Raw genomic sequence first — 13,022 nt, 5'->3', positions numbered from 1 at the left:
CGACAATCCAAAATATCGAATGGCAATTGCTTTAAAAATAAACTTGAGAATTACGACTTCCTGCGGAATTGCATCCTTGATTACTCCGTTTAAATATAGAATACCGACTAAGTCATAATAGTAATGAAATGGACGACATTTCCCGTAATCTTGGCGAAGAGCGCGGTCCAGATTCCATTCAGAATTGCAGTCTAAGGCAACTGCAAGCTTTTTTTTTAACATTTGCTTTGTATTTTAGCAACGATAAATGATGAATTGAACAGCAAGTTTTAAATCGTGTTATGTAGTACATTATTGAAAGCCTAGAGTGACTAGTATATCAAATTAAGACGAGGCCTGAAACGGGTAATGCAAATTGACATTACGCCATGTAGCAACGAGGAAAACTTAGCCGTGGCGACGGAATATTTTTCTTGTACTTCGCGCAGTGTCAATTTGCAGAGTCGAACATGAAAATAACCTCTGGAAACCAAGCAGAGTGACGTCAGAGAACCTTTTCGTTGCTTCAATGCCCATTCGAAAAATTGTAACTATGATAGCTTATATTACTTACCGTACGCAATAAAAAAAGGCTTGGTATAAAATAGATGATTATTTTTCCGGTTAATTCCGCGACGACTCATTTTTTTGCGGACGACGGTTTCGTGCGCGTTCCAGCTCACGTTTTCGGGTCCAAATAAAGAAGAGGGAAAGAATATGAAAAGACGAAGGGCGAAGACCTTAAAAGGGAGCTGGAACGCGCCCGAAACTTTCGAGTGAAAAAAATTGGTCGACGCGGAATTAGCCGAAAAATAATCATCAATCCAATCACCGCGGAAACCATTCCGCAATAATGACATTTTAAATATATATTGGTTCCGCTCTCTATTTATATAATCTTGTCCATACGATCGTTTCTTCCGCAATAATTAGGTAACTATGCTCTCTGAGACTATTTCATATGAACTCTTCTTTGAATAACCATTGAGGGTTTAAACCGTGCGTGTTTATACTTTGTTTGCTTGCAGAGGATGGCGTGTACATGGAGGAGGAGTGGCAGAGGAAGGAGTACGTGGAGAGCGACAGTGGGAAGGTGTGGGTGGGCGGATCCTTCCGTCAGCCGGTGGGCAGGCGATGGGTCTTCGGACAGTTCGAGGACGTCGTCCTCCCGGCCACTATGTGCCTGCTGGAGCTGTCCCGACTCAGACACGAGGAGCGAGGGGACCCGGTCAGGGTATCCAGGGCCGTCTCCGCTGTCGTAAGTGCACTTCTCGAACTCCGCTGCGGGCGCCAGCCGATCATTATGCTATCGCATCCTGAGGGGTTGTCCCACAAAGCCTGCAAGTCCAATCATATCATCACGCTCAATAACATCGGCACGAATTGCCACGGGAAAGAATTCTCCTGGATCGAGAGCCGAACCACGGATTTTTGCGTTTCCGGGAAACTGCGCAGACCACCACGCTAGTCCCTGAATTCCCGTGGCAATTGTACCGAGGCTAATGGCACTAAAGGCCTAAAGGCACGGTCCATGAAGGATCAACACGCAAGGGAGAATAATATTTCACCACTTTGGAGGGTATTTATCTTATTAGAGGTTTTATTCTGCGATAACTCATGCACTATATGCACATATGGACGAGAATGACAGTAGTGGCTAATTGTGACTCAGTCGGTTAACTTTTCTGTATCAAGGGAATATTTCCGTTTAGGTGAGGTTTAGGTTAAAGTCTAATTAACAGTTGTTCACCCAGTAAAATTTAAGATTGTCACAGTAAAAGTAATATATTAACACCTAAAGTAGTTTTTGTTGGTGAAAACCGCCATAAACGATATCAGCACGCAGGTCGCCCGTGAGAAATGCTAAATTTTCTATAAAATACATCCAAAATTTATAAAAACCCTTAAAAAAAGGTAAAATATTATTTCATGAAGAGGATTATGTTTGCTTTTTACTAAAACTACACCGAAATATTCACTCGCACTTCTACTTTCAGAAAAAATTTGACCACTCTAATAGTGTTACTATGAAGTTGAAAACCTGCAGAGATCGTCCATAGATTATAATCAACGTAATGTCATGAAAACAATACGTGGGAAGCATCACTCTCCTTAAATTTATTTTCTTTCTTGTTGAGTACGAGGCAAATTTCCAACATTTTTCGTGAATTATTTCTTACGCGATGGTTTTTACAATCCATGAAAAGGTTTTGAAAACTCTGCAACTGATTGGTAAATAGCTGGAACATATTCCAAATCGACTGATACTCTGATGAAATAAAACTGTGGGAAGCTTTCCTTTCATAATTTCTCTTCTTTTTGTTTAACATGAAACAACGCTCTGTATTTATTTTTGCAGTAAAATGCAATTCATCAAAAGAAACCGCAACTAAATTTTCAAAATCACACGGAAGGTTTACCAATACTCAACATAAAAGCGGCTGAAATCGACTTGGAAAAGCCATTATTTGAGGATTGGACGAGTTAAAAAAAAAGGTACAAGCACCATTGCTTATTGACATGCATATTAACTGTCAAAAGTTCTCTTAATTCTGTTTCGTTGTCAAATAATTGTTTCAGCTGTGATTGGTGAAACATTTCACTTATTGATCTCGATATTATTAGGCAAACTTACGCAAAGTTAAGTTCTTGTAAACTGGACTATGCTGTTAAGATGGGTTTACTTATGCAATATTTTAAAGTATACCTTCGCAAAACTGCGTCTGAAGATTCAAGATGGCGGGAAATATTTCGGAAGTCAGTGGTTATTTGATGCTTTGTACATGTAGCAATTCGCTTACGTAATCGTTTTCTTGCAATGAGGAGTACTTCTGCTGTCTCGTGGCTTCTCGAGTAATGGCTTTTATTTTCAGGTCAACTCGGTGGATGACGATGGCCTGCTGGTGGGGCGTTGGCATGGAGATTACAAGGACGGCCACGCCCCTACCGCGTGGACCGGAAGCGTGGCCATCTTGGAGGAGTACCTTCGCAGCGGCGGCCAATCAGTGAGATACGGACAGTGCTGGGTGTTCTCAGCGCTAACAGTCACGCGTAAGTTCCCCTTATTTAAGAGGAACCATCACTTTATTGAACTATGTGGTTCAGAACCATCTCCATAACCTCTATCCTGTAAAAGGGAACAAATTCCGATTTTTAAAAATACATTGCGGCACGTGAATTGCTATAGTTCCACAAATCATGGAGTTACTTCAAATTCTGTCAATAATATGTTATTAGGTAGATGAGAGAATCATACGGACTGTCTCTCATTTCTCAATGCTATACGACTATTCTATAAAAACACGCAAATTTGAAGTTTTGAATGAAATTTTCCGGAGACTTTAACGGGCGAATGAGAATGAATTCACGCAACCCTCCACACACTGCATTAAGAAAAGGTTAATTCTATTTCTTCCTAATGAAGGACGGGGTTGAAAAATAACACAGTTGTAATCCAATTGAAATCCATAATTAGTGAATGAGTAAAAGTAAATGGGAAGGTCACATTAAATTACCTTGGAGAACATAAATCCAACGCAAATCCCTGACGGGTCATTCCATTTAAAATCGCGCAATATGAGTAAAATTTTTGCTCGACATATTTAATTATCCTGATTTCTTTATCATTGGTTCCCTACAAGAAGACAATCACAAAACACCATTTGAAAAAAATTACTAGCCAAACTGGCAGGATTGGCAAATTTTGATGAAAAACCTGGTTTGCATAAAGTTTCACACACCTGTGGTTTAGTCCTGGTCGAACTCTGCGTTCACCTATCCAAATCAACTTTCCGGTTGATTCACTTAGTGAGTGAGTATAATGCAGAGCCGAAGCTAGGAGCTTTGTCTTGAAGGGGGGAGGGGGGGCGAAGATCGAATTTCCTGACCCCCCCCTTCCCCTTCCCCCACCACTTAATTATAACACCTCCACAAGATGTTTTCTTGAGACGCGGTAGTTGAAATGACACACCTTATGTTTGCTATCAAGAAGTTTTATTGATATTATTGTTTGATGTTTTAAAAATTAATAAATATCGTTAATAAGTGTGTTAGGGATGACACCACGAAACACTTTTGTATTTTCACAATTTTTATTCTCCAGACTTCCTTCTAAATCCGTCCGCCCGCAGACTCTATCCCACACTGCCCTTCCCTTCTTCCCCCTCCCCCCGCCACCGTCCTCCCCCTCAAATCCACACTTCTCCCCCCTCCGTCACCTTATGTTACGGGCCATATGTTGAGGGTGCCTTCACAGCTCAGCGCTGCGTCCGTCGACGCCACGAGAGCTCCCGCTCCGCCAGCAAGTTTTGCCCTTCACAGCTCTGAGTTGCGAAAACAAATGAAAGGCAAAAAGCGTTGGCTCCTAAAAATCGGCCTGGGAGCTTATCCTCTTATGATTTCGAGCCAAACGCACAATGCATATGTTTTTTTTGTGCATTCTTACGCAATTTCATTTCTTAAATAATTCTTCCTGACTATAAATAGCATTTTAAGTTGATATGGCGACCATAATGTCGATAATCCTGCATGTAATGATGGCCCTTGCCAATGCATTATTTTGATCTTTAAATTTTATTTCTTAACTCAGAATATTCGAAAAATAGCTAATTACAGACACTCAGTGAACATGAGTACCTAACGTGAAATGTTATCAGGAATATGTATTTATGATAAATTTTGTTCAATCAGATTGTCCTAGTCATGTTATCTACATAGCTTCAACTGTGTAGATCATTAGGGCACAATTATTGGATGTCAATTGGAATTTAAACGACCGTAGTCACCAACAAGGAGCTCTCACGCTGTATTTAGCTTGTGATACCATTGACGGGTATGTGTTACGCTAATTTATGCACCTCAGTGACTGTTAACTAATTTAGGGTTAACATTTATCCCGTGTTTAGGGAATATACGAAATATCTATGATTAGCACTCCAAAATAATAGTAAATAATGAAATAAATAGCATTTGTCTCTCTCATTAGAGCTAATCTAGCATATTCGTATACCTAAACTTCACATAAACAAACACCAATTCGAAATCTTCGGCGTACTGCCGCCTTCATGCAGAGAAGATGCGACAGGTTCAATTTTTCTGCGACGACGCAGCGAGCTGGAGATGTGACGTCATCGATTCTCAAAGACTGGCTCTGATTGGCTCGCTAGCCGCGGCGTCAACGAAACGCCCAACTATGAAGGCATCCTTTAACGGCGGCCAACATTTTCGCGTCAAAAATGTAATTAGAAAATGGAACAACTTTTCAAATTTCGCCGAACCGCCGCAATATCCGCCGCTTGGCACACATTCCTCGTGTTCTGGATGATGCGTGCATTCTCTCTTCGCCGCGTAGTTTGCCGTGCCTTGGGCATCCCCTGCCGCTCCGTCACCAACTTCGTGTCCGCACACGACGGCAACCAGACGCTGTGCGTGGAGCGGTACTTCGACCAGTCTGGCTGCGAGATGCTGGACCACGAGTGCAGCGGGGACTCGCTCTGGAACTTCCACACGTGGAACGACGCCTGGATGTCGCGACCCGACCTGCCACCAGGCTACGGCGGGTGGCAGGCCATCGACGCCACGCCGCAGGAACAGAGCGAAAGTAAGTGGCTACAAACTCACGAGTTCACGTGTTCGTGAAAATCTCTTTTTGCAAAAATTGGCCATTATTGTCTTGTTCTTGCAATCAGGCCTTCAATTGTTTTATCTTAAGGGTTTGTCCACTGAATAACGGCTTTGGAAAAAATTACATATCTCCTTGTTACCTTTGTAAGCTGACGTCACATATTTAAAATAATGGAAGTCGTTTTTAAGCCAATTTCTTATATTTTAATGTTTTATAATGAAGCAACGATATCTCCAACGGACGTAGAATTTGAGGTACAATATTCTCGGACGGTGAAAAAATCATTCAAGGAAAGCATACTGACCTGTCATGAGTGATAAAAGTCAAATATATTTTAATATACTGTTTTATATTTTAATATGTTCCTAATTATTTTTCCCGGGCCCATTGATTTTTCAATAATAACCGATTAATTATACGTGTTTTAAGCTTTCTTCTCATCAAAATGTATCATGAATTTTTCATTGGTCGAGATGTTCTGTTATCCAACGGTGCGATTTTAGCTTTTATAAGTTTTAATAAATTCCCCACGTCACGTGATACGCATGGTTGGCCCGCGCTAGAGGATGGATGCTGTCCAACCGCCCTCCATCAATTGTTGCTCTAATGAGAGCACCATTTTGAACTAGTGTTTTGTTCCGCCTACGTCAGAGATGATGCAGTGCGGTCCAGCGCCTCTGGCGGCCGTTCGCAGCGGCCAGGTGGGCTTCGCCTTCGACACGGCCTTCGTGTTCGCCGAGGTCAATGCAGACGTGGTCCACTTCCAAGAGGACCCGGACTCTCCCTGGGGATTCTCCAGACTCAAAGTGGACCAATACCAGTTGAGTCCCCTTGCTCCCCCTATCACTCAAATTAACCCGTCTATTTCTTTTGTTCTTGCCCTATTGCTTACATTTAAATGGGGACTTTTGACGGTATGCTCATTTGCAACTAAACGAATACAAGAATGATTTGAAAATGGAATATGAGTTTCCGGAATGTTTTTATGAAATAGTTAAAATATTTATATTTCTTCTCAACCACAATAGTCGCATTTTTATCTCATTGATGTGAACTGTGGTCGCTTTTACATTTTTTTGATTTATGGAATCAGTTCAAAATATAGTTTTCCAATGTTTTCCATGATTACATTGCATGTAATAAAATAATTGCACTTTAAGAAAAAAGAGAAAATAACATCCAATTTTCTACAAGTAATCACATACCTTGCTCAGATTAATATCCAGTATTCTCCTGAAATTTAGTCGTGTTTTTCTCTGGTTATTGTTGTGAACAGTATTTTTTGTTGGTTTATATGTTTTTGCGTTTATTTATTAATTAAAAAAATAAATTTACTGATTTTTCATTGTATGTAAAATCGTTTGACCTAGGTCTGACTGTGTGGAATCTTTCCATATTAAAATAAGAGCGCAACTTTGTGTTTTTCATTGCTTTATCGCATAATTCTACGACCTGTTTCGGCGACTGCATGTTTATAAGGTCTCAAATGAAAAGGAATCCATCCAATGAATGTGGGTGCATGAGGGAGTGAATGAGTGGTGGTTGAAATGGGTGAGGTTGGTTTGTGGTGGTGTGAGTTGGGTGGGAATCATTGCGCTGGAGAAATATTTTCATGAGAATTTCATACAAAGAAGTGGGAAACTCCGCGAAATGTTTTTGTGATATTCGCTTTAAAAAGAGAGAAAAAAATTACACACACTAAAATGCATGGGATACCAAACATAGTATAACACTATTAAATGGAGATTTATAAAAGATGAAAAACTGAAAGACAAAAGAGCGGAGTAATATTTGCATCCTTCAGTGAATTCATCCACACTATAGAACGCATTTAATAAGAAAAAGTCGTTGGGATAGCGTTTGAATACATTACGACTACAAAATACTGGTGTGCACTTATAAGATGGGTGTTGGTCATATTTAACCACTATTTATTACGTATATTCACAATTACATCTACCATATTAATTGACTAGGCGGATGTGTTTTGTTTTAAACTTTTGTCAGGCGTAATATTGGAATTGCTTAGTTCAGGCACAATCTGCCAAACAGGCACTGATGTAAAATAGCATATTTAACTCTAAGAAAGGCTCAGTGGTACACCATTAAACTTTGAAGAACCATTATTAGTATAGTCTAACACAAGTGATTTCTCATTTGTTATGTATGTACCCCTAAAACCGGGCCCCAGACCGATCCAGCAAGATGCGTTTTAATCTACTCTTTACGCTATTAAGTATTACTATATTTAATGTATTTTAGCATGTGAATTCTATATGATTAGGGTTTTTTATTTTGCTATTTTATATATCCAATATTAAAATTATTATAATTATGAATAATTACAATTCTTTTACTTCGCTTTATTTTACAACTTCTTTGCTTAATTATGAATAATCCACCACAGATCTGTCGGCATAAACGCGGAAAGCAAAAGGCTGCATATAGCGTGCCAAAACAAACAGCTTGCTATGAGTTTAAAGTGTCTATGCCACCTATTGGCACGCAGAAGTGAAAAAAAACACTTGCGCTGAGCCTGTCAGAACCACTGCACTCGACAGAAGGTTAAAAGGCTGCGTTTGGTTTCCATGAAAATGTTTTCATTACAATTTTGAATCTTTCCGTGGGAATCCAAAGCAATTTCATTGTGCTACTTATCAGCAATTCGGAATGAGGAATTTTACTTATTCAGAATATAGTCTAGTCTCTCCTTTCACTCTATACTCCGTTGTTTCCATTCCATCTTGTCCACTTTCTCCTGCACCTGCATCTAAGTGTGGAGGTAACACTAAAAGTACGGTGGATTCGCACTACCAAGAGTGACAGACATGGGTCATTTATTCCCATTTAGTTTTTTTTTGATTCATGCTCACTTCCGCCATTAATTTGTTCAATCCCGTGGAACAATTTCGTAACTTAGAGTAAATGAGTCCATGGTAGAAGTAAAATAACTTGGCAACAATTATTTTACTAAGATGAATGAAATATTTAGTTGAACTCAAGAAAAGTTATAATTATTGTCATATTGGCAACCCGCAAATCAGTCCAAACCCACATATCAATTAACAACATTAAAATGGAATGAAAAGGCTTCAAATATTGTTCAATTTGTTTTATTTATTATTATTTTATCCGTAAATAAATATCGCGGGTGTGCAAGAGAAGAAAATAAAGAGAAAACCTGACCTAAATGAGAGGCTGTAGTCGAAGACCAGTCAGGGGTCAAAATGACCTCTATCATTCCTTGTAGACATAACATCCATTTGCAAGTTCTCCACGATAAATTACGAACTATTCCATGTACAATGATGCTGTATTGGTAATCATTCATTAATTCAAGAAATTTCAGAGAAATGGGTTAGAAAACGAGTTGTTTAATTTAATTATAAGTAAATAATTTGATTAGACGATGGAATAATGATGCATCTCCGCGACCTCGTGTTACAAGGTCTTATTTACTCCTGTTTTCACTAGACCCCTAAGAGTTCGTATATTTACGATCTATCGGAGGTCCCAATGAGTTAGAATCAGCAGGATTCCACTGTATTTAATATTTTTAATTCATTTTACTTTTGTAGTGTTGATCGAATATACTTTATGTGCATCCTACTAAAACAATTCCGTCCCAAAACAGTGTCGGGCGGAGGATCGTGACGAAGAATCCGAAATTTGACGACGATTTCGGCGACAATGACTTGGAGGACATTACTGATCAATACAAGAATCCTGAGGGTGAGAATTTATTAACTACATATCATTTTTACTATTGTTAAAGTATTTTACCGGTTAAGAACGGTTTACATGTAGCGTTTTGTGATATAGCCATATATTCTATCAAAGTTGACGCCTGTCAGATATCATCAGAAAACCACCTGAGCATAATTACCTTTAAAAGGAAAATAAAATAATTTTGGGTACTTATTTTGAACGAAAGTGGCAAGTCGAGAGAAATAGTCCATTGGGATAAATATATACAACAAAGTGACTCTGACACATAAAATCATCTGATGTATAAATATTCATAAATTCGTAATCAATACTTTTTCGACTTACAAATTTTTAGTCCCTGATTTTCTTGATAGGAATGCAATTCAAAATTCAATCCCATGCCAACAAAGCCGCTCAACATTGACCTATAGATCTGAGGTTGTATAACAAGTTTACATTTAAACGTACCCTTGCCCTGGATGGGGCGAATTTCCCAGGTGGGAGACGAACCCACGACCTTCAGAACGGCTGGCAAGCTTAATATGTTAATGTGGACTAAAAGGTCATCACTGGGGCCGGCTTTATCTACGAAATGTGCATATTTTGTGTGCGAAAAATGTCACTCCTTTGCGAATGTATATCCATTTGTATATTTGTTTCCTAAGTATTTATCGTTTTACTCATCCTAATCAGCATCATATGTCCATTTTTTTATCAAAAAGATATCAAATTTTTATCAACTTCAACCTACCTATCGCGTAGATTATGTAAAAGTGTTATCAATTACATACCACTTCGGTTGTTTTAATGTGATTGGACAACGCAATTGATGATAATTTATTATTATTATTATTATTACTTGGCTGAATTCGCCCTGACTTCTAATATCTTAGAGTAGAGTTGCGCTCGATCAGCGAAATGGTGCATCATTACAGTGCGCTTGGCTAATATGAAAAATCTTTCATGGGAAGATTAGTAAACTATCATAAGTGAATTCTAAAAAAATTAGCAAACTATATTTCATTTTACCTGATATTTTCTACCTGGATCATCGATGATTAAATTTCTCACGTCATGTGTGATGGGTGTACGTGTTTCGCGAAGGCCAATCCTTATTCTTAGGGATATACTCGCTTCCTCGCACGTGACATTCACAGTCACTTGTTAAGTGCATGCAGTGTATTCTAGCGTATTACAATGTATTCTAGCGTATTGTACTTACTTGTGCCGCAGGGAGCATGGGGGAGAGGTTGGCGACTTTCAGCGCGCTCAAGACCGCTGGCTCGGCCCGTGGTTACTTCGGCTTCCCGGAGGACGCCCTCCCGGAAGACGTGTGCTTCTCCCTCGAGGAACTGGACAGTGTCCCCTATGGCGAAAGCTTCAGCGTCAAAGTCAAGATACAGGTGAGGAAACTTCATGTGCCTCAATAACATCCATCCTAGTGGCTTACTCCAAGCGAGGCCTTCTAGCTTGTATGTCTCTTTCACATTTATTTGGAATTTACCGAGAATTCTTTTTACAGATCGCAGATTACGGTTGGCTTTCCCGCATACTTCGCGAATGTGTTCATCCTAAGAGAGATCTCTATTAATGGTGACCACTGAGTATTTTACGAACTCGGCATTAAATAGTGGGATCCCGTAAGAGGTGTAACTTCTTTTTTAAGAGATTACTTTTCCCAAGCATTCATCACCTTCATGTAACTTCTACAGGCTTCATGTAAAAGGCTTCTGTTCATTTTAGTTAAAAATTTTTAGGATATGTCACGGTTTGAGTTTCCCTAACGTTTCGCGATCGATGCTGGTCGCTTTATTTTGAGGTGATACGGGTTTTTAGGAGGATTTTTTAATCCATATTTATTCGTTATCTATGTAAGTAGTCGGAGGAAGGTGGGGGGAGTTGAGATGTCTGGATGTTGTTATTTGGAATTCAATCTTGTCACAATGAGTTGCTGAATGCTGGAGACAGCGTCCCTCTTCAAAATCTCCTTTTCTTTATTACAGGCTTCACGTTCAAATACCTACGCCTTCTTCAGAGATCTCTATATTGGTACCATTACCCGAACAATCACATTTTTATTTGTTTGAAGAATCCGACGAGTTTGGGGATATATTAAAATTTTCAATCAGCGCTTAAGGCAATATAAAGCACAAAGCCCATTACAAACGGCCGGCACGGCACGGTTGGCTCGTCACGGCCGCAGAACGACCCAAATGCTTCCATTCGCGCCGAATGTAATTTTGCAACCTGCCGCGCGAATAAGCCGTCTTCCTTCATCAATTACCTTTTTGCGAGTAATGAGTGGGACAATTTAAGGAAAGATTGACAATACAAGAAAATTTTCCTCTCATCCTACACCAGATGTGAAAAGAGGTAATTCAGCTCATCACATCGCCTCCCTAATTTTTTAATAGCGCCTCTTTTTCCTGTTATTCCTTCTTTATAAATGCTGCATTCAAAAGTTTGAATCCCTTCGACGACAAATGCCCTTTTCCGTCTTAAATGTTGAGCGGGGGCCCTTGATCTTTTCTTTGCTGAGGCGGCGGAATCGTGACATTCCTGACCTTAACAGACGGGTTACATCGTGTCGAGAGGAGCCGAAACGGTCGTTCGTTTCATGTCTAACAGAAGTTAATTTCGTGGCAGCACCACATACAGACTACCAGTTCGTAATGAGTTTTCGAACGCTACAAGTTTGCATACCCAAACAACTATACAGCGTGTATTTTTTTCTGCTGTGCGCAAAGAATCTTATGATGTCACAATATTTATTATCTGCAGACTAAATCATATTTCAATCGCTGATTTATTTAATAAATGGAATTCATTTTTCGGTGATACCAATGAAATTATCCTTTATATATGACAAATATTTCTCGGGTTTGCATCCAGGTTAAAGCTTTTTTGCATAAAAGCTTTAACCTGGATGCAAACCCGAGAAATATTTGTCAGAAGTATTCACCAGGAATAACTTAAATCGTTTATTATCCTTTATATGTCTTAAATTTGATTCAAAACGAGAAGTTTAAAATAGTTATAAGTAAATAGATATCGTCATTTAAAAGGCTACTAGAAATAATTGGGTAACCACTCTATTTGGTTGGTAGCCGCAATGGTTTTGTAGGAAACGCGTTTGAACTTTTGGAGACAATATGACCGGATATATTTCTGAGCGACACGGGGATCTTTAGGGCTGACAACTTTTCTAGATCCGACGATAGAATTTTGTTGAACGAATAAGTAATATAATTTGTTTTTCCTCCAAAAAATAAACACTTATATAAATCACAGGGGGGACTAGGATTTAAAATACTCCGATGCGCGCCCTTCTGATCGTTTTTGTAAACAGCTGCTGTTGAAGAACTTCCCGCCTCACGTTTAGTTCGGAGGCTTTCATTTTTACATGAAAGAATGCAACTGTGAACGAAAAAGCATTGACGATGGGACCAATTGTATGGTCTAGCAACTCATTCGCTGTTTAAAGCAAGAGGAGTTTATAGAGTAGTGTCCAGTCTATCTCCACCAAGTCAAATCATCTATCTTGATTTACGTCATCACTTTGGATGCATTTTAATCGGAATCCAAAAAATATTCGCAGCGCGACGATGGGTACAAATCAATCGATTTATCCACAATAATTGTTGTAGACTATTTGTAATCGATATGAATAGCAATTTTAAGTTATGAATTTGATCGATCATCCCATCACGAA

The 13,022-nt window shown here is 39.2% G+C and overlaps 1 protein-coding gene across 1 annotated transcript in view; it reads left to right on the top strand.

The window, feature by feature from the left end:
* The window catches only part of LOC124154909 (hemocyte protein-glutamine gamma-glutamyltransferase-like), a 64,842-nt gene that overhangs the window by 36,881 nt on the left and 14,939 nt on the right, over positions 1-13,022 (top strand). Inside the window, exons 6-11 of the mRNA XM_046528682.1 lie at positions 1,008-1,237; positions 2,853-3,030; positions 5,330-5,578; positions 6,254-6,422; positions 9,237-9,334; positions 10,544-10,713. Of these exons, the coding sequence (XP_046384638.1) occupies positions 1,008-1,237; positions 2,853-3,030; positions 5,330-5,578; positions 6,254-6,422; positions 9,237-9,334; positions 10,544-10,713 (1,094 nt within the window). The remainder of the gene's footprint in view (positions 1-1,007; positions 1,238-2,852; positions 3,031-5,329; positions 5,579-6,253; positions 6,423-9,236; positions 9,335-10,543; positions 10,714-13,022) is intronic.

This window comes from Ischnura elegans, chromosome 3 (genome assembly GCF_921293095.1).
Source record: "Ischnura elegans chromosome 3, ioIscEleg1.1, whole genome shotgun sequence".
NCBI classification, from domain to species: Eukaryota; Metazoa; Arthropoda; class Insecta; order Odonata; family Coenagrionidae; genus Ischnura; species Ischnura elegans.
The sequence above is the reverse complement of the archived record's forward strand: the minus strand, read 5'-3'. Positions and strand labels throughout refer to the sequence as shown.